At 53.7% G+C, this 21,816-nt stretch overlaps 4 protein-coding genes across 4 annotated transcripts; 2 read left to right on the plus strand and 2 right to left on the minus strand.

The window, feature by feature from the left end:
• Positions 1 to 1,854: 1,854 nt before the first annotated feature.
• Positions 1,855 to 3,479, minus strand: NCS57_00096700 (G-PROTEIN-RECEP-F2-4 domain-containing protein; the record flags this gene model as incomplete). Its single annotated transcript, XM_053051041.1, has 4 exons — positions 1,855 to 2,238; positions 2,289 to 3,059; positions 3,111 to 3,349; positions 3,401 to 3,479. The coding sequence occupies 4 exons, from the start codon at positions 3,477 to 3,479 to the stop codon at positions 1,855 to 1,857; spliced, it is 1,473 nt and encodes a 490-aa protein (XP_052919556.1).
• Positions 3,480 to 11,219: 7,740 nt separating this feature from the next.
• Positions 11,220 to 12,165, plus strand: NCS57_00096800 (FolB domain-containing protein; the record flags this gene model as incomplete). Its single annotated transcript, XM_053051042.1, has 2 exons — positions 11,220 to 11,885; positions 11,935 to 12,165. The coding sequence occupies 2 exons, from the start codon at positions 11,220 to 11,222 to the stop codon at positions 12,163 to 12,165; spliced, it is 897 nt and encodes a 298-aa protein (XP_052919557.1).
• A 193-nt stretch (positions 12,166 to 12,358) lies between these two features.
• On the minus strand, positions 12,359 to 13,081 carry NCS57_00096900 (uncharacterized protein; the record flags this gene model as incomplete). Its single annotated transcript, XM_053051043.1, has 2 exons — positions 12,359 to 12,502; positions 12,554 to 13,081. The coding sequence occupies 2 exons, from the start codon at positions 13,079 to 13,081 to the stop codon at positions 12,359 to 12,361; spliced, it is 672 nt and encodes a 223-aa protein (XP_052919558.1).
• Positions 13,082 to 15,758: 2,677 nt separating this feature from the next.
• NCS57_00097000 (UTP--glucose-1-phosphate uridylyltransferase) lies at positions 15,759 to 17,834 on the plus strand (the record flags this gene model as incomplete). The annotated part of the gene is made up of 4 exons (XM_053051044.1): positions 15,759 to 15,863; positions 16,259 to 16,354; positions 16,411 to 16,487; positions 16,544 to 17,834. The coding sequence occupies 4 exons, from the start codon at positions 15,759 to 15,761 to the stop codon at positions 17,832 to 17,834; spliced, it is 1,569 nt and encodes a 522-aa protein (XP_052919559.1).
• Positions 17,835 to 21,816: the final 3,982 nt, after the last annotated feature.

A 21,816-nucleotide genomic window follows, 5' to 3' on the forward strand; every position in this document is an offset into this window, starting at 1 on the left:
ATGTCCATTGCACCACCCAAGCTTGATCTCAAACCTCACGGATTTAAACCCCATTGATAGGTATGTCCTCGAATCATCCCAACCTAGAACGAGATCCGGAAAATACCAAATTGTGCCTTAAGACATGTCGCGGGCTCTGACTTCATCGGTCAAGCGCAGAAGATCCCTCGCTTGCTGCTCAATCTGGTCAACAAGAAGCTTCGGCTCGCGGGCTTCTGTTGGGAGGTCGTCGATATCGATCTTTGGCCCCAGACCTGCGTCGCCAGCTGAGCCAGCTGCAGCAAACTTCTTGGCACTCTTTTGGCCCAAATGGATTGCAAGTCCGCAGCTATGTACCTCAGCAGCCATTCTCTCAAACGCGTCATGCTTGGAAATGCCCTCCACCTACGCCTTTTGCGGGGTGTAGTCGGGTGTGAGTTAAACATAGTCACTCTTGCCCAGGGTACCTGTGGTGTCGCGCCAAATTGTGTTCAGTCTGGCCTTTTTGTCAATGGTCATTGCCATAACGGCCGTTGCGCCTTGCTTTCTCGCCTGCTTCCGAACCTCAGACTCCCGTCCTTCGTTTCCATCGATCTTCTGTTGTGTCTTGGGCAAATCCTTAGGAGTATCATAACATAATGATACGCTGAGAGTAAGTGAGCATAATCTAAGGAGAGAGTGTGTATCTTCTAATTATGTGCTTAATCTTTACATAAAGATATCCTAAGTTCTCTTCGAACTATTGATTATCCTTACCTATCTACTCCGTAGATATATAAGAATCCCTTCACCAGCCACCACAATAGGTAAGCGACGAAGGTGCGTTCACTACCTACTATCGTACCTGGGTACCTCGCCGACGACACCAAAACCTCATCTTCGCGCCCACCAGAGACCACCACCAAAGGGGTAAATGACTTCACTCGGGAGGAGAGAATCTCCTACGTTGACCTCCTTCGGCTATAGGAAAGCCCAGTGACCAAGGAATCATCAGAAGAATACTTTCGTCAAATGTTCCGCGACTAGACCACGAAGAAGGTGCCTCGGCCATCGCCCGACATCACAACGCCCGACATCAACGCCAAAGGGGTAAAGGCGGGTGTCTGGACGGAAGACCTTTCGCCAAACCCCCAAGAAGCGGAAGGCTGATGAAAATGAAAATGGAGGAAGAATATGTCGCATGCTTCCTTGGGCTCTAGGTTATCTTGTGAACGCCTAGTACGTCGAAGAGTCGGCCTTCTCTGTGTAATTGAAAGCAACCACATGAGGTGACTTTCAATACGACTTAGTTCTGATTGATAGGGCTCTTTCCTGGTAGTCAACGGCACGGAAGACAAGCTTGCGGAGCGCATAGATTGAAATGTAGTTCAAGGTATGGTTGTATTGGAATGAGATAACCTGATATCTCAAGGTTGATGTTGCTCACTTAGTGAGGCTCTTTTGTCCGCAGCTACCGGTATGGTTACAAATCCATGTCCCAGTTCCCGCCGGCGCTCTCTAGACTCGTCGTCTTGGTCGTTATTCTACATCAGCAAACCCTCGGGTTTGGGGTTTGCTAGAGTCGACATGTATCTCCGCGCTTTGCTCCCCTCCTTATTCAAAGTCGCGCCCATCTCAAATATCAACGCCTCGCTATCGTGTCAAGAAAAGTCCTCCATTAATAATAAAAAAAAAAAAAAAAAAAAAAAAAGTAGATCCAGTCGTTGGTGTTGCTGATCCTTCTCTTACCGAGGACCGGCGTGTCAAGAAAAGCTTCGAGGCTTTGCGCGGTAGCTGTCGCAGCGGTGTGAAAGTCGTTGGTTGGTTTTGGGTATAATTATGCGTAAATATGTGATTATCGTCTCTGAATGCTCTCTTCGTTCAAGTATGGGACTTTTATGTTTGGTTCATGCTCAATGGGTGCATGTCTTTGTCTTTATATGTCGGCATAGCAAACGTCTCTCCGGCATCCCATGATGTAGCTGGCGGGGGTCTGGGGCTCGAGAACGAACGCGCTGGCGCATGGTAGCGAGCAGTTCGCCCAAAGTAGTCGGGGGTTCTTCGTCCACTCTCAGGGGACTTCACTGGAGTAATGGGTGTTACCGCGGCGCTCGAATCTCGTGAGAGCATCTCGTACGAACGTGTGCTATTCTTGGCATCGATGTGGGCATCCACCGATACAAATTCTTTCTTGTTCTTGAACGGCTTCGAGAATAGTTCGAGCCATCCTTGGGCCATGGACCATCGTCCGAGGAAGAAGAGTAGCCAAAGGCCGTTGAGCTATCACGAGTTAGCTGAGGTTCAGATTAATATTTGACACGTCAACATACTGCGAGAAGAAGCAACACAGCCGTGACGGTTGCTTCGTTAAGGACAAGTGCTGTTGCTTCGTCGAGACAATTGGCCTTTTTGCCGTTCTCCAACACCAGGCACTTCACCCAGTCCTCAGCCAATGTGGGGTCGTCAGTCACAGACTGCACGACGTTGTCCTGGAATACAAAGATGACACAAAAGAAGATGACATCGGCGATGATGATGAGAACGATGGCAATGCCTCGCCATTGAAGGGCGATGACGCGACGAACCCTGCGGTATGCTTGTCGTGGGCTCATGGTCTTGATGCTTTGGGTGTAAGTAGGCAGGCTAGAACCCTCTGAGGACGCGCCGTTGTCGCCCAGGGCAGCCAGGTAAACCTTGATGCAGTAGCCAAAGGTGGCAAAGGTGATGATGACAGTCAACCCGGCGAAGAGCATCAGAGGGATCCAGAAGTCAGCCAAGCTATTAGAGTGGTTAATGTGACATGTCGCCCCGAAGCGGAACGAGACACCGCTGAAGACGAGGGCCAGGATGATGCCCAGAATAGGAACTCCCCATCCCGCCGCCTGGGCAAAGATCATAAAGTTTCGGCCAACAAGAACCTGCCAGCAGATCTGAAGGTGAAGCGATACGGATCTGAGAAACACCCACATGACGCCAGCCCAGCCTCCGAGGAGGAGGAATGCGCCCGAGGCGCCACAGACCTGGCTTGTCTTCATGCTGTGGGGGGTGATCTCATTGTAGCATTGATCCGGTCGCGCTGCCAGCGGAATCACAAAGCCCAGCTGGTTTATTGCATCAGTAACTGTGTGCCAGGGCCTAGAACATCAACTCACATTCATTAGCAACACGGCAAAGGTCAAACATATGCTCAGATAATGGCGGTTGGTCTTGTCCACGGGCAAGCATGCCCATGATAGGAGCAAGAAGACGCAACACAGAACACTAAAGGCAGCGACCCAGTTCGCGACCGCCGTCAGGGTCTCGAAACGATCAGGGTACACCCAGTCGGTCATGGGACATGGCAGGCAGCATTGCATAGTGCCCACCGTTTGACAGAGCCGTCCATCGACAACTAAGTATTTGTTAGATAACCCGACAACAATCCTAGCTCAGACACTCTTACATCCACCCTCGTCGGGAAATAGCGTTTGGTCGAAGAACGGCGGTGGGCATAGGTTTAGCCCAACCGTAGTGTTGGCCATGGTGAACGAAAACCGGAAAGAGACTGTCGATAGAAATCAAGGGCACTGGCCACAACAGGCGCAGGTCCTATCGAGAGAGGGTTCCCCAGTCCAGTCGATAGAAGTCGAAGGTCGGTCGAGTTCAATGAGATAGAAGGTACGGTGCTGATCGGTCGATTCGATATTGAGTAGAACAGTTGACGCCGGTATGAGTTCAGTACGACTATAACACGGCGAGCGGTTCGTCGATATGTCGAGGATGTGACACCAGGCGGCAGTACCGAGATGGTTTCGATGGGGTTGTATACAAGCAATGGTGAATGGGGGTTGTACACAATAGATGGTGAATGACCTTGTATACAAGAGAGGGTGAATGAGGTAGGATGTCGAGGAATCCCAAGACGGTATAGTAGACAGAGTATTACACAAGAAGCATTATCCAAGACAATAGACAAGACGGCAACACCAAGATGGTGCGGTCAGCACAGAGACACAAGAGACAGACAACGAGCAAAGACGAGGTCGCGCGTGGGGAGGAGGGTAGGCGGGTCATATAGGCTGGCGGGATGGAGAGAGATCTGGATATTTGGCCAGCAGCACTACCGGCATCAGCACCACTCGCAATACGGGGATCGAGGACCAAGCTCGAGGCGAGAGTGGAGGTAACGGGTCGCCTCCGTCTTGTTGCCACCCCTGCCATGCTGGGCCGAGAGAAGGCTCGAAGAGTTCCTTTGCATCTACATCTCTCCCACCCTTTCGGGGCCGTATAGACCACGGGCGAGGGCCCTCTGTCGGGCATGGCACCGGGACCAGGGCAGTTCTGACAGGGACCAATGGGGCCGTGATGGAGGGCTGAGTTGACGACTCCTCAGGCGCTGCGACTACTGGAGACCACGGCTTGAACCGTCATTGGGGGGGATGGTGGTCGGTGATGACGAGCGGGCGCCCATTCGGAAGGGAGAAGAGGCGGAGAGAGGAGGGGCATAGTGAGGGAGCAGGGGTTGCTGGACCTCCACTGGGAGTGACCCACCAACACGCAGCCCTGAGAGGCCCCAGGGACTCGAGAGGGTCTCGAATGGGGCCCGTTTCCCAAGAAGGGCATCTGTTGCTGCCAGGTCCCAGGGGTAGAGGCGAGTTTTGGCGGAGCCGGAGGTTTTTAGGTGGGGAGCAGTGTTTTCACTGCAGGGGTGAACTCCAGGGGTGTCGATGTGTGTCTCGGCCGCCACGACACTCCCCTTGCATCCTCTGACTCCGGCGACACGGCCGCCCAACCCCAGACCCCGGTAATGAGATTGTGGGCGATGGGTGACCTCACTCACTCAACCCACGACAGGACACTCAATCCCAGCAAGCCCTGTATTGGTATCAGGTCGGTCGTTTCTCCAGGCCCAGATCGATGGTACTCGGGGTCCGTGAGTCCAGCTTGTACCACAGCCAAGTAGGTGGCCACGTTGAGAACCTCAGGGCTCGTCAAGTCGGCATGTCATTGGCAATTGCCCAACCAAACACCAGGGCCCAGTGGTAAAAAAGAGCTGCAGAGGAGATGAAGAGACTGCCCAGGCTATCCATACAGGCCAACCATAGGCCTCAATCTGCCTTTTCCGCCCTCACAGGTGGTACAGTTTGTTCCATGCTGACCTTGGTAGTTGGGGGCTACTTGACCGGACCCTGGCGGGCTGGGCTGATTTTGAGATACGTTATGCGAAAAAGAGTCTGCTGCGAGCCTTGGTTGGGTCTTGGATGACGAGTAACTGTGCGGTCTCGGCTATAGTTCGCAGGTTGGGACTCGAAAAGATTTCGTCAAGAGGCGCTCGTACCTATACTCGGTCCCGCCGGTTTGATCATGGGTTAGGCGTGCTTTGGTGGTGGCTGTTTTGCGGGGCGGCGTTTCTCGAGGCCTCACTGCGCCATTATCAAGGGTCCTTGTTCGATGCTCTTGGGCGCCTTGTCATTGAAGGAAGGTGGATTTTCTATCGATAAAGTCGTCATTCCAGAGACGTCATCGTCATCACCACCACTGTCGACGTAGATACCGTACGCAGTTCTCGGGGCCACGTTGCTCGCCCACCATCGAAACGGTGAACGCTCGAGGAGGGCCCCATCCGGGTGCCGTTCTGCGCGTCTCAGGGCATCCGGTCGGTCCCTCAGCCGTGCTGGGCTCCAGGTTGATGGTTCTGCAGAGGGGCGGAGTTCCGTGCAGCCGTTGAATCTGCGAAGCTTAATGGGCGGGAACCAACGAGAGGCGCCGCCACCATAGTGAGTATTTCTGGAAACCAGGACGGATACGTCGTGCGATACGTCGCCCTGGCCGAATCGACTTGCTTCTTACTGCCTGCCTGCCTGTCTGCCCGTGGAAGAGGGAGCTGGGTTGAGTGAGTCGCATTGTCGCATCTAAGCGGGGCATGACGAGCATGTCCAAGTGTCACGGGACCAGGCCTCCTTCCAGTTCAAGGCCATCATCGCGCCCACAATTTGTTTCTGATGGCCCACGGTAAGCATTCAAGGATCTCTATCTTTCCCATCCCAATGCTTCATTTGTCAATTCAAGCACGCGTGTGCGTACATGTGCCTCAACCGGACATGTTCCCCTATGGGACGATGATGATCTCGTGCTGACTAGATTGTCCATCACAATACCCCATCACCATCTCAAGCAATGCCGATATCGTACCCGTCACCATCCACCATCGAACGAGGCGTTCCTGTTGGTGCGCTGCCTTTCAAGCACATTAGACTTCCCTAACGCTCCCGCTCATCCGCTTCTCATCACCCAGTCGCTGGAATTGGGTTATGTGGCTGGTTCTGGAGCATCAATATCAACGCCTGTTAAGGCTGATCATCTTGTGTTGGTCTCAAGCCATTGCGAGAGGTTAAGATCTATTCGACAGACTGCAGCCAGTAACCTCGCTCACAGTGCTCTTGAGCCGTCGCCCAAAAAGCACTCAGACGAGACACAAGCCGTCCTCGCGCTATGACTGGCCTCTCGGCCCTTCTCCCCTCCCCGCTGATTTTCTCCACTAGACACGACGCACCCTTGTCCATCACACCCTATCACTCCTTGTCACTCCCGTCTCGCCCATGCTCATGTTCATTGATCCTCTTGTCGCCGCTTCTGTCTGTTGGTTGTGACTCGCAGAAGCCCCTTGTTCACATGGGCATGTCATTGAGCCTGCATCTGGCCTTTGCCACTCAGGAACCAAGTCTTCTGTCCTCTCGCGATACCCCGACTTGGCTTCTGATTTGCCTCTTGGAATTTGACTCTCGAGTCTCCCCACAATCGTCGACTTTGTCAGGCCCAGTCACAGCGAGAGATGCCATTTCCACTGCAATGGCAATCTCGCGTGCCTGCATCAATAATAGCTGACTGGCAAATGCAAAACAGACAAAGCACGCCTATTATTGACTATAGGCATGGACTCGTCGATATAAGCTGCATAACGCACCCGGAGAGGCGGGAATTTTCAACAGAGCTCACTTCAATGCCTGAAAGTCACCACCTGCCAAAAAGTTTTCCCTGCAGTATATCAGACCAGGGCCCAGGTTGCAGATCTCCAGTGGTTGGTGATCGAAGGCCGCCGAGTTGCCGTTCTGGTCGTATTGTTCCTTTTGTCCAACCCGATGCAAGCTTACATATGATGATCACATCACATCAGGCCATCTTCTCCTCAACATCCTTCACATGGAGGAGACTCCAAGCTGGTATGTCGCATCTGCACCTGAAATCGAAAGCGAGAAATTGAGCAGGTCGAAGTCGACCATCCCAACAAAAACAAAGGAGTTGATTGACCGACAACGGCAAGTTGGTGTGCCACACTCTTGATGCAGGTACCTGGCATTCCCCGGCCGGCATGGGCCAGAGGTCTGTCATGTCACTCCCCGGTCAACTGTCAGCCACTTCCGCTGCAACTTGGAGAAGTTGGTGGTGTGTCATCTTTCTTTTTCTGTCCCTTCGGTCCTTTCTTGTGACATCCCCAAGACACATGCGGGAGAAGCCAAACGGCTAGCCATGTGCACTAACAACTCGGCCGAGCGAGACACATCCCGCTGTCTTTGTACGCGTAAGAGGACCAGATGAAACTCCCATTCTCTATACTGCTCGTCGACAAACCTCCTGAGGATCCGAGCGAGAGACGGCTGTTGCACCAACTCGTTGTCGGCCCGCTTATCAGACCCTCGCCAGAGTCCACATCTATTCTTGGGCTGTCTGAGTCCGGCGGACAAAAGGGCCCGGGAGGCTCCGATGGTTGTTGATGGAGAGCCAGCATCATTTCTGCAGACTTTGATTAACACCCTCCATCCATCATCTTCCCCGCATTCTCCCTTTTAGCTTGCCTCTCTTACACCCATTCGGCACTTCGATCGTCAGAATAATTAGAAAAGACAGCATGTGAGGCCGACAAGTGTCGGTCATCAGCACAGCAAGATGCCTCAACAATTCCGGACTCACTGATTTATGGCGGGGTTTGATCTCTTTCCGAAACGCCCTGCATCGAAAAAGCCTGCGCCGGTGACCGAGACTTTGACATAGTCACGGCTCACATGCCCTTTACGGCCGTGTGGCGCTTTGTCCATTTCCATTCATCTCCCTTCCAGAAGCTTACCAGTAGTGCTGAAGCCTTCAAGCCTCAACCCTGTCCCGGTTGTTAGTGCCAAGTTTGTTGTGTGGTGGAACAAGTTCCAATTCCTGAGCTGGAGTGACGCCAAGAGCTCGCGATGCAGGGAGTTTGACCTTACATGAGAGAACAGCACAGGGCAGCATAGCATGTCGAGCAACCCTCACTTACATAAAGCGCAAAGTTGCTTTCAAGGGCGTTCTTTCGTCGCCAATAGTCCCCTATGGTAATGCCCGAAACGGCTGAGAATCAAAGACGGCCTTGGTCTCGGAGAGGCGAGGGCGGACCTACCAATGCCACCAATGGTGGTATGATCCAACTGTCGGGAAACTTTGACGAACATGGGACATCACTAGCCTCTATGCAAACCCCGGCCTTCAGCCCTTGACTCTCCCGCCGCTGCTCGGAAGCGATGTCGATTTGGACATGAAAGACTTGACCGTTACATTGCCCCTTGGCAAGAGATCCACAACTCATAAGCACAAGGCTGTGGTGGGTAAAAACGTTGCGATAATCGGAAAGGTCCCCAAGGTCTCTTGGCGTGCTGTTGGAGCAAATTTCACCTGCTTAGTGGCACTCAATTCAGCCGACAAGAGCGCAAAATTGGACATTCTTGACATGCACGACGGGTAAAGAACCTGCATGATACTCTGCGGCGCCTGTCTGGGCGCGACAGGGGTCTTCTGAGCGGTCAACTTGATCGGTTCTGCGCCGGGCCTCTACTCTGCGCCGAGTTGCGGAAAGCTAGGACTTATACAGGGCAAAACAGAGGATTGGATGACGAAGTTTGGGTGTCAGTAAGGGCACGGATGTCATTGCCGCGAAGTGATTCAAAGGACTGAAACAACGGACACAGGTTCAATCACTAGAACCACCGAACCTACTGTTCTCTAGAAGACGCGACGTGTGGCACGGTCCCCAGACTCCACGCACAACATCACCAAGGCCAAGAACGGTTTGGGTGGTTACCGACTCAGGCACGTCCCGCATACCTAGTCGTGGGGTTGGAGTTGATGAGACCCATGGGTCGTCCGGGAGGCTAGCTGGATTTGGTTTCAACGCCGGGAGCGTTTGAGCTAGATCGCTTGAGAATTCACAACCATTTTTGGCTTCAAGCATCATCTAGTAAACCTGGAGTGCTTGAGGCCAGGCTTAAGATCGCCGTTGAGGTCCAGCTCCAGGGGGGGCTTGCGAGGCCAAGGCAGGCTCCGTCCGAGGGGGGGGGCAGCGGAACTCAGAGCACAGCACTGACAGGCAAACCTAAAGGAGAAGGCTGCCTGGGTATACCCATGCCAGGTTTCAAGATGCCCCTCTTCCAGAGCGACGTTGTGCTTCACTGTTGCGGGTTGCGTCGCAAGGCATCGGAGTTGCAGGCACACTGCTCCGATGAGGCTGGGGCTAGTGTTGCCGTATGTGGACGAAAGAGGCTTGCTCGTGTATTGACAGCAAGGAAGCAGTTGAAGCCGTTATTTCTCTGTTCCGATCATAGTCAACGCCACTAGGCTGCATTTTAGCAGTCGCAAATTACGGATGTCGGGACGAGAGAGTGCGGAACTACTACGTTGCTGCAGCCGCGTCGTTCAGGCCTCAGGCCTCAGGATAGCAAGCAGTCTTGGGGTTTAGGCTTTGAGGTCGAAGTTTATCAACAGTTCGAGATGGGGCCTGATGTTGCGCTTGATGTTGCACTTGGATGGTGCCATCGTCTCCCGTTTCGAGGCAGGGACAAGATCTGTTGTCAGTGAACCCATGTCTTGGCTTGGCAGTCGGTTGGAGTTGGGTTTCACCTTTTGGTCGCGACCATGCCCTATCTTGGCATCTTCAGGTCTTGGCGGAACGAGCTCAGCTTGTTGAACGGCCCGTTATGGAAATGGAGGCTATAGGTTGGGCAACCGAGTATCATCTCAACTCCAGCCTGCCATCCGAATCTCTCGTCCAGAGATGCCGTGTCTGGTTCCCGCGGACCCCCGGGCAACCAGCCTGAGACGGCGGGTTTTTCCTGGTTTGGCTTTCAGTTGAACCGCGTCTGTAGGCTCGACTTCCGTGTGGTTACCAGGAGCCCGACCAACTGGAACCGAATCGTGCGCGTCTTTTTTGAGGGGATCCCCCCACGCGGTCGCGTTAAACCGCACAGAGAAGGTCGATCACACGGTGCAGTAGACGTGTTCCAGAAACGACTCAGAGCCCAAGAGATAGGGAGGGAGAAACAGGTGTTTCCTCATACGACAAGATGCCCGAGCGCATTGGTCCTTGCAAGACGCTCGTGCCAGGACGAGGAGTGTACGGCCTGGTCTGAGGTGTGAAAAAATGCAACCCTGTGTGTTCCTTTGCGGGAAGGATGCGGCCGGGTGTCTTGGGATATCTGGGCTCGGGGAGTACATAGTAATCTATCGTCGACAAACTCTCACGGGTCGGGTCGCGGAGGATTAAGATGTTGCATATTGGATGGTTCATTAACATTGAACACTCGAGGTTATGTTTGTGGAAACAGATTCATTAAAAATGCTACCAAGCTCAAGTCTTCAAAATCCTAGTTACTGGTGTCCTGAGCCAAATGTGAACAGCATATATGACACAGTTTGAGCAAACCAGTTGCTTCGTATCAAAGGAACACCTCAAATTATTAGCCAGCAGCGTGGAACAGTAATAGATCCTCCTCCGACCAGATTTCTTGATACTTCCCTGGTTTGAGTTTTGCATCCATCCAGGACGTCTCGATATTGGTCTAGGGTAGGCGACTTTACTAGTGGTCTTGGTGAGGAATAGGTGGGTGAATAACTTAATCGTCAACAAGCACTGATAGAAAATTATACGAATTTTGTGCGGGTATGATCAAAATCTTGTCTGTGGTTTGACGAGAATGTACTATTGTTATATTACTTGGTGTGACAAGCTTTCCTGATTTTGAAATGGACGGTTGTATGGTGACAGTGGATTGCCTTTGCCCCGCCATTGACTCTCATTTTAGCCTCACTCTCTCCAAAGTCTTCAGTGACATCAACTCTCGACAACTTGATCAGATCCAAGAAAAGACTGGTCGACAAAGCAGGAGACTCACACAACACGGAGAGGACTAGCGAAAATCTCAACGTCACAGGCACATTTATCCAAGCCAAACCAACAAAAGCCGACCCATCAACCACTATCCACCATGGCCGGAGAAGCCCCCATCGTGTCATTCAGACGACTCTCGAATGACGAGGGAGACCCCGTCGCCGTCGTCCGCGTGCGAAACCTCCAGACAACCATTCAAGGTCCCAAGGACGCCTGGGGTCGCGGGGCCAAGCAGCAGCCTCTCCTGGTATCAGCCGAAGTCTCGCTCACCCAGCCCTTCGGGACGTCGTCTGCCGATGACAAGGTCGCCTCGGACACGGTGCATTATGGTCTGCTCAGCAAGGCTATCCTAAGCACCCTGGGTCGTCTTCCCAAGTCGGGGTTGTCACTGAGCGATGTCCTGAATGAGCTCTGGATCGATCTCACTGGGTTCCGCTACAACGGCCTCAGAGGGCCCTCGACAAGCGAATCGAAGTCGTTCCTAGATATCACCTTCATTCGCCGACTGACCATCTCACTCGTTCTCCCCAAGGCGTCCCTAATGGGGAGTGCGATTCGTCTCTCTGGATCTGCCCTCTTCAGCAACTCGTCGCTCACAACGCGGAGCCTGGAGCTCGGCCTGGAAGGTCTTCGCGTTCCGACACTCATCGGTGTCAACAGCAACGAGCGCACCGCCAAGCAAGTCGTCATAGCGAATGTACGGATAGACGAGTATGAGACCATGTACGATGACTATGCTGTCCTCGAGAGTGTGGTGGTCGATGTGAGTATACCGATGTCAGAGCGAACGGACGCAAGCTTACAGTTTATAGGCCATGATCGCGTCGTCGTATGAAACACTGGAGGCTCTGGCAGCAGACCTCTCGGTGCACATTGCTAAGCAGCTGCGATCTAAGCGTGAGGAGTTTTATGGAGCGATCATTCGTATTGGACTGGAGAAGCCTACTGCCGTGCCCCTTGCTGATGCGGCCTGTGTCGAGTTGACAGTCAAGACGGAGGATGTCAAGATTGACGAGACCCAGACTGAGGTTAAAACGGAATAAGTCGAGACAGAAGAAAAGATCTAGGAAAATGCAATCTAATTGAAAAAGAGAGATATGAGATTTGAACAAAAAAAAGACTTGTGTACACTGCTAGATATGTGATTCTCCAATACGCCCCTGAAACTCAACCATGGTACACGAAAATGAGACGAATTCGCAAATCCACGCCTGAACCCCCCCCGTGTCTTTCCATCTATTCCATCTTCAAACCGCAACGAGGAACGTCTCCCTTTGTGACGGCGCGGATGAAGTCGGGATCTGGATCAAACAGCATGACGTGAAAGTGCTTGACAGCATTCACAGACTGCAAAGCCCGCCAATTCTTGAACCACATGACCTGTTCTCGTCAGTATTCATTCATTACGAAGGTTAGATCCGAGTCTATCACATGTTCATTAGGGACATTTGCCCGAAACGTCGTCGTCACAAAGTCATCAATCTCCTGCCTCGCCCCGTCGGCCAGGTCCCCCGTGGCAGGATCCTCGACGAGGTCAAACTTTGTCCACACGACGAGGTGGACGATCCTGGGGTCTATTCCGTATGGCGCATCGTTGTGGAGGATCTTGTAGTCGTCCTCAAACTCAAAGGGTGCGCCGCGCGGCGCCACAGGGGCAGACCAGCCTAGCCGCTGGTTGAGGATGAAGTTTGCGACGCTGCCGTGCTTCTTCTTGAGGTAGAAGACAAAGGCCTTGTAGCGGCGCAGGGCAGAGGGCACGCGCTTGAAGACCTCGAGACGGTTGGACTGGACGATCTGGCGGACCTCGTCCCAGGAGAGGATGTGGAATTCGGAGTCTGGGGTCGAGAGGATGCCGACGTCCTTGGCTGAGAGGTTCTGGAGAAAGTCGGGACACTGATCCGTCCTCTCGTCCTCGGGGATGTTGTAGTTCCAGTACTGAAGAGTCTCTGCGCTGCCCATTGTCGTGCCTTACAAGATAAACAAAGGGATGAGTTTAAAGGATTCAAGTTACGGTGAGATTTGGGCACCGGAAGGATTTATTATCTCTGAGGTGCGAAGGGATAGCACCCCGTCAGTTGCAATAAGCCGGCCGGCGGTCCCAGGGGCGAAGATATCGAGTCAGAGGATTCTAGACGGCGATGGCCCGTTCGCAAGTCGGTGAGCATACGATGTTTTTTCTTGATGATGGCGTCTGCCTGCGATGACGAGGCGTGAAGCTCTCGAAGCCGAATAACCGTTTTACGTGGGGGAGAAAACGGACCGTTTTCCCACATGACGGGCGGCCGGCTCTTCTCTTCTCCACAGGGCTGCAGATGACATGAACGTAGCCAAGCGCTCTGTATTTCTCGTCATCGTGGCAGATATATGGGAAGCAAAAACTTGGAAAACACCTAGAAGGGGTTGCACAGAGTTGTAACATGTTTGTAGTGATGGCATCAAGTTTCCACTTTGGAGGCAGCGTCGTTGAAACCTATGCTTGCCAGCTTCGATTGGTGGATGATGATGCACTGGCGGGTCCCAGGCCCGGCTCATGGGCAGTGGAGGTTGTGTTGCAGGCGATAACAGGCTGGGGAGAGTCTTGGCTCTACCAGGTTGCTTTTTATGGCCTTTGCCTTGCCATTGCCACCCTATGAGTGAGTGAGTGAGCGAATGCTTCCCTTCCTTTGTCAAAACAACTCAAATCGGTTATGCACGTCGGCCAACATCCATGATGTGACATGACAGTTCGGCTTGTGTCCAATGCCGGGCCCACGTGGCGAAAGGCATGAAAGCGCGCACCTGCGAGCCATACAGAGAAAGAAAAAGAGATCTTTTGCCGCAGCGGAACGGAACGGGAGAGGCGCTTAGAGATGGGATGGTTGTCGTCCAGGCCAACCGACCGCCCTCCGAGAGAGTTCCGGTCCGTGTCTCGAGGCGATATGAACGAGACCGATGTTGCCCAAGTGATTAATTGTCACAGCCTCACTCAGGCGAGAGTGTATCTATCCCTGGCCTTGTCTCCTTCACATGGTAGAGAAAGACAACGGCAACTGGTTCGCAGGGAGATCGACCGGGAGATGGCACTAACGTTAGCTACCTAGACAAGTCGTCGAGTTCGTCCGCTCACTCACTCACTCGCATGCCTCCAGCTATCCACTCTCTGTGCTTCACTTCATTTCGCCGGGGCCCAGACAGACTGGATTGCTGCTCGTTTGCTTTACCCGGCCAATGACAACCCCCAAGATATGGGCCCAAGAGCCGCCTGGCATGCCTGGCGATGGGAGCTTTGACCTGGGGCCTGGGAAGCTTGGGCCTTAATTTAGGTGGACATGGAAAGGCGGGACTTCATGACACCTGTACTGTACTAAGAATGGAACAGCTTAACAAGCTCGTTCGTTCGTTGGGAATACTACAAGCAGATTTCGTTTCGTTGGTGAGTGGCGTACTACGTAGTAGTCGGCCTGGGAGCGAGATTTCGCCCACCGGCAATAGTAGGTGAGCGGTTTTGTTCGCCTCGAGTAGAGGCCGCCACCAACAAGGTCTAGTCAGCAATGGATCGGATATCATGATGGCGATGGATACCGGTATCTGCTGCATTGGATCCAACTGCAGCCACATGCAGTAGAGTAACAGCATCGTCGATACTGGCTTGAGTGGTTCGCCGCCCATCATGATATCCACCACAACCTCTCTCCCGTTTCCGTTCCGTCCACGTCGTGCATCTCCTCCTCGGCTCAGAGACTCGTTCACGGCCTTCATCCCGAACTTCCTCTAGAGGGGGGATTCCCCTGGTTGGTTGGCACGCCACCGAGGGAGATCGCTGGTGCAAGTGGTGGGGTTGCTCCCCATGTCCAAGGCAAGACCAGAAATTAATCATTACGACGAGATCCCAGATACGATGTCCATGTCCAGCTAATACTGGAAAAAAGGAGAAACAGGACATGCCCCCATTCCCAGTTGCCTGAGCCTACCCGGTGTTTTGTTTATATTTATATCTCCCTCGTCTCCCTCTCCGTGACACAAATCATAGCCTCTCCCCTATCCCTCCAAGCCTGACAGCGTCCAACAAGGTGAGCAGAAACAGAAAAAAAAAGCCTCCATTCCCTCAATCGTAGGCATATCATGATGAGACATTGCAATTGCCAAGCCCCCGACGTCAACAAAGACAAAATAGCACAACACCACCGCATGCCAGCTCAACAGCTAACGCCCCAGAGCTACTAGACCATTGCCGAATCCATCATAACTTGACCTGTCGCCCAAAAGGTTGCCTCTCTCCCCAACGTAACCTGCCTTTGGACAAAAGGAGCAAGAGACAGGAGACTATCCGCCGAGATAAACGTCACTGTTACTGTCACACTTTGAACCGCGCTTTTTTTTCAGTCGCTCATCTTTTTTTTGTCGACTCTCGGCCTCGCCACCCCCACCAACACCTTCCAGTTCTGCTGGCTGCTGAGCTACGGGCATCACCGCCCCGCATCCAATCCATTCTCCTCCCTCCTTTACCTTCCGTCATTCCTGACCCAAACTTGAACTCGACATCCTCCATCCTCATCCTCTTTTTTTGAGCCCTTTTTGCTCTTCACATTTTTGATCCCTTCGAAGCCTGACAGCTTGTTTTGCTCCATTTCCTCCTGTATCCCTCGTAACCGTCACAATGGCCAGTGCAATCAAGAGCGCGCTGCCTACCCACCTGAAGCCTCACGCTGGCAGTGATGATCAGCTCTTTGAGCGCCGTCATGGCAAGACGCGCAGTCACATGGTGAGTCCTTCATTGCCCTCCAGATCCCTCAGTTCTGCGAATCCTTCAAGAAAGGCCCTACGATTCAATTCAGGGGGGAACCAGTGACAAGGCCAACATCTTGAGCCGTTGCTTTGGCGATGATAAGGCCTGGTTGTCCATGCGCCCCCTGGAGCTCCAGTCACCAAACGTCGTTCACAACCGCACACGGTGGAATCGCCGTTCTGTCACTCTCTCGACTTTAAAGCTACTCTGCAAAAGCCGAAAATGATGGGACAACGATTCACTGCCCTCGCTGCTCATGATCGCGAGCTTCCCTCTCCACCCCTTATCCGCCCACCCTCGAAACACCAATTCCCACGCAACCAACCGAAATCAACGCGAGTCTCAGAATCAACTAACACACTATGCCTCAGGCTTTCGAGAACACCTCGACCAACGTCGCTGCCGCTCAGATGCGAAATGCTCTGACCAACCTCGCCGAGACCGTCAAGGACCCCGAGCAGAAGAAGGCAAGTTGCGAGCGGTGACCATGGCTTCACCAACATGTGCTGACCGTGCTTCGCAGCTGTTCGATACCGAGATGGACAACTTCTTCGCCCTCTTCCGACGATACCTTAACGACAAGGCCAAGGGCAACGCTGTGTATGCCTCACCTCCAACGAAACGTATATCCAGGCTGGTTGCTGATGATCGCATAGTGACTGGGACCGCATTGCTCCCCCCGCCCAGGGCCAGGTCGTCGACTACGAGGACCTTGCCAACACCGAGTCGGTCCAGTTCCTGAACAAGCTGGCCGTCCTCAAGCTCAATGGTGGTCTCGGTACCTCGATGGGTTGCGTTGGTCCCAAGTCGGTCATCGAGGTCCGTGACGGCATGTCCTTCCTCGACCTTTCCGTGCGACAGATCGAGTTCCTTAACCGCACCTACGACGTCAACGTGCCTTTTATCCTGATGAACTCGTTCAACACCAACGACGACACCGCCGCCATCATCAAGAAGTACGAGGGCCATAACGTGGATATCCTCACCTTCAACCAGTCCCGGTACCCCCGAATCTACAAGGACTCTCTGCTCCCCGTCCCCAAGAACTTTGATGCCTCCATCAACGAGTGGTACCCCCCTGGCCACGGTGACGTCTTCGAGTCTCTGTACAACTCGGGCATCCTCGACAAGCTCCTGGAGCGGGGCATCGAGATCATCTTCCTGTCCAACGTGGACAACCTGGGCGCCGTCGTCGATCTCCGCATTCTCCAGCACATGATGGAGACCAACGCCGAGTACATTATGGAGCTGACCAACAAGACCAAGGCCGATGTCAAGGGTGGTACTATCATCGATTACGAGGGCTCGGTCCGCCTGCTGGAAATTGCCCAGGTCCCCAAGGAGCACGTCAACGAGTTCAAGTCGATCAAGAAGTTCAGGTACTTCAACACCAACAACATCTGGCTCAACCTCAAGGCCATCAAGCGTGTTGTGGAGAACGACGAGCTCGAGATGGAGATCATCCCCAACGGCAAGACCATCCCCGGCGACAAGAAGGGCGAGTCGGACATTTCCATCATCCAGCTCGAGACGGCCGTCGGTGCTGCCATCCGCCACTTCAACAACGCCCACGGTGTCAACGTGCCCCGTAGACGATTCTTGCCCGTCAAGACCTGCTCTGACCTGATGCTGGTCAAGTCGGACCTCTACACCCTCAAGCACGGCCAGCTTCAGATGAGCGCGGCCCGCTTCGGTGACGCCCCCCTGATCAAGCTGGGTGGCGACTTCAAGAAGGTCTCGGACTTCCAGAAGCGAATCCCCTCCATCCCTAAGGTGCTGGAGCTGGATCACCTCACCATCACTGGTGCCGTCAACCTCGGCCGCGGCGTGACACTCAAGGGCACCGTCATCATCGTCGCAACAGAGGGCAGCACCATCGACATCCCCCCCGGTTCCATCCTCGAGAACGTCGTCGTCCAGGGCAGCTTGCGTCTTCTGGAGCACTGAGTGGAGAGGAGGCAGGCCTGGAGGGCCATGTTGTAGGTGCCAGTTGGCTCGCTCAGTGGCAGGATGTTGTTGGAGTCACTTTGATCACGACCTGTCGAGAGTGGATAAAGACGGCTATACGAGGGCACACACAATGATGGGGTGGAAGAGAAGAGCTAATATTGGTGTCATGGTTGAAGAGGAGGCGAGTCTCCCAAGCCTACGCCTACGGACAAAAGGGCCCGGTAATGGGCGACCAATCGCTTCTGATGATGAGAGATATACTTTGCGTATGTACGTACTTGGCAAAACAGCAATAGCTCGTTACCTTTACATAGGGTACAAGAGCACATTTTTAATTGAAAAAGGACAATGGCAATTTCTCTCGAAATGAGTGAACGGACATGGTGAAAAGGAGGTGGTGTTTGTTGACATGGACGGACTAGTCATGGTCATGAGTGATGGTGACGCGCCACCAGATGGCATTGACTTTTGGCGGCGGCGGCATCGACTAACCCAAGCCAACCAACAATCACCCGAAGGTCTATCCTAATTTTGGGATCAGATCGAAATCTTAAATCTTGGAACGGCAAGTTTGGAAGCCCGGACTAAAATTGGACGTGGCTGGGGAGTCACGAGAGTCACGAGAGTCGAGGAGGACGAGGCCGAGGCAGGAAGACGACGGATGGCCATGTGGTGTCTGTGTTGTAGGCCAGGTCCTTTGACTTTTGGAAGCGCCGTGAAACACGAGAACAATTGCATGAAACAAAAGTTACATCTCGGTAGGGTAGCAGCGGTGGCTGACTATGGCAGACTCGAGATGATGCATGCGGCATGAGTGACGGATGACGGAGGCGTCAAAAGAGGAGAGGAGAGCCAGGCAGGTTTGAGGGTGAGACGAGGGGTGAGAGTGTGAGGGGAGGGAAAGGCTGGGGTTGATGGCCGCAAACAGAACAGAACCAACAATGCCATCATTGATAGACACTTGGAGATTACCCGGCTGTATAGCTGCTATGAGAGGGAGATCAAAGGACCTGGATCGACACAGTCATGACGCTCCATCGGCGAGGCATTTCAAGGTGATGTTCAAATAGAGCTAGGGTGAGCTGGATAGCTTCAACTGCTGCATGACGGATCAAGTGCCGAAGCCTTGGTCCAGAGGTACGTAGGTACATCATGTGGACGTAACCGTTGTCGCCATTGTCCAATGCCACGGCAGGAGGCATTAATAAGGATATTATCGCGGTCAGGCCAGGAAGAGGCCCAGTCGCCGATAACCAACAACGCCGAGCGCCCAGCCGGCAGCCCGGCGTTTTGGAGAAATAGGTCTGGGGAGATGATGGGATGGCAGACGGGCCATCGAGAGAGAGTTGACCAGCATGCAAAACCTTGTCCAAGAGCAACGACTCTTGAGCCAACCAGGGACTGTATGCTTTCTACCCAGGTCTAGCTCTCAGAAGGACCCATCATTCCACGAAGCGGCAATGCACGTCGTTGCATGCGGGCGGGGCTGAGGGAGATTGCGTCGCTGATGCAGCCCAACGAGAGCTGGCCGGCCAGTGGGTAGAGACACTGCAAAGAGTGGAGATGAGCAAAGGAGGAACAAGGGCCAGGCGTGGACGCTAATGCGGTCTCTAGGCCAGGGCGAGAAGAAAAAGTTGGGGTTCCCGAGCTGCTTGCTCATGATTTGCTCCTTGCTCCGGTGCGCTTCAAGACTCGAATCCCGGACCACACGTTGGATCGTCGAGTCTCGTGCTTCGTTCGGTTCGATTTGGTTTACTTTTTTTCTTCACTTCTTCAGTCTAGGCTCTTCACTGCCAGGGTATCCATAGATCCATACGGAGAAGGGCGAGACATGCTGAGAGGAGGATCTGCCCAACGGTGTAGAACCTGTCTGAGAATCGCGCCTTCGCCTTGCCCGGATTTGCTTGACCGTTGGGTGGCAGCCAAGGCCCTGCCTGCGACGCTGATGAGACGCACCACCGAGGCGATGCAGTCGGCTCAATAGTCCTAGCAGTAGCAGCAGTAGCTGCCGGCCGTCGGCCTGGTGTCCGTCTGTGAGCCTGCGGCGTGGCGTAGCCGATGCTGTGTGTATAAGGCCATCAGCCGCGGTGGGCGATGCATAGCTGCCTTGTGCTATTGGAATCGGTCTTCATAAACTGCTCAAGTGTGGATAAGCAAACTCTTTTGGGGGCTGCGAATACCACCATTGACGTCGACCCATTGGCTATCCACGACTTCGAGGCCATCGGCTTTGACTCAAAGAAGAGGTCGCCGAACACCTTGGACACCATCACTCGCTGCTTTCCGACCATCCATCAATCATGCTCCGCCACCAAGCATTGCGTGACGATGGGAAGAATGAACAAAACAGTAAACATGCCGACCCAGAAACAGCACCAAAGGGCCGCTAGAGGCGGCGAGGCGGTTTTGGAACCAGACTGACGGCATGCGTCACCATCCATTGATCGATGGCATGGCAAAGGCTGGGGAAGAAGGGCGACCATCAGTCCGGCTAATTATCCATCTCGAACCAGTTCGACCAAAAGAATGCATCGTACGTAGGCCATTGCGTATGCTGTCTTTGCCCCTCCATCTCGAGGCTCTCGGCATTGCAGAGTTCTTCAAGTCGGGTATGGGCTAAGAAGCAGGATGAAATAATGGATGCGTAGGGCAAGCCCGCTCCTGTCGATCCGCCAATGCCAGAGAGGGAGCCGGTCAGCATGTAAAGATCTTGCATGGAACAGACTGACTGGCGTCTGCATGCTGTGTTGTCTTTTGCCTGTTGTCGTTGCCCTCGTTGCCCTCGTTGTTCGATTTTCAGCCCAAGCAACGCAGCCACCCCGCACCATCGAGGCACAACCATCCAACCTAATTCGCAGCTAGACGCACCCACCCGGGAGCTGTTGAGCGCTTGTTGTGTTGACCGAGAAGGATGGAGACGCTGTAGGCGCTGAATTGGCAAGCTCCTGAGCTACCCTGGGGGATATGATTCGAAGAGACCGGCAACTTGAACAACGCCCCTTTCATCAACGCTTCCAAGAAACATGAGAGTCATGGCAAGATCCGGTCAAGTGGATTGCAGGGAAGAGAGGCTGCGCAAGCTCGCCATTGGAGCTATCGAAAGGCCAAGGGGGCGAGGTCATTAAAGTGTGGCCCGAAGAGGAAAGGTCGGTGCGCTAACGAGATCACATTCTAAAGCGGCAAGCATCCAGACCGCCCATGAGTAACAATCTCTCAGTGATTGCAGGCGACAACGCTGAGATTTTCCCGAAAGTCATCTGTCCAGGACGTTGGCGACATGGGCATGGGTGCTGATCCTGTGCTCCCCCATTCTTTATCGGAGAAACGTGCAATGTGGGCATCGGCAAGGGGTGAGTGAGGTGTAAGAGAGACAACAGCTCGTCCTGCATGTTTGCTACCGTCTCAACCCAAGAAACGGAAGTCATCGGCTAACGTGCCCAAACCAAGACACAACAACAAAGGCCTCGCTAGCGTCGGCTTGTTGAAAGGCCTGCAGCGCCTACCATTGCTGGTGATGTACATGTACCGGTAGCCCAGAACCAGGCTGCAGAACAACGGCTAGCCGGGCAGGAATACCAGCTCCGATCTCCGCCGGAGAGGCGCGGCTAAAGGGACGTACCACCATGAACAGTGCAGTGGGCGAGTAAGGCTGGAGATGACCAGAGATCACTTGGCCGCGGAGAGCGAGAGTGGACAGGGCATTTGGCCACCGCTCGTAGGCCAGAATCAAGACTTGATCCAATAACGTCGCGGCAGGCCCGTTCGCCCCCAGGAAAGTATAGTAGCATTAAAGGAAACCACCGAAGGCCAAGAGTTGGTTCAGGGAGACGACTCCAGTTCTGATGGATCGAGAATCAAGGGAAAGGCTACATGCTCTGCGCAGCCTGTGGGTGGTGTCGGATGTCGTGGGCCCTCTGGCCGGGCGCGTGCCACTTTTTGGCTGCCAGGCACAGCAACTCTACAGGTCGTTAGCTGGTCC

The sequence above is a fragment of the Fusarium keratoplasticum genome, chromosome 1 (assembly GCF_025433545.1).
Source record: "Fusarium keratoplasticum isolate Fu6.1 chromosome 1, whole genome shotgun sequence".
NCBI classification, from domain to species: Eukaryota; Fungi; Ascomycota; class Sordariomycetes; order Hypocreales; family Nectriaceae; genus Fusarium; species Fusarium keratoplasticum.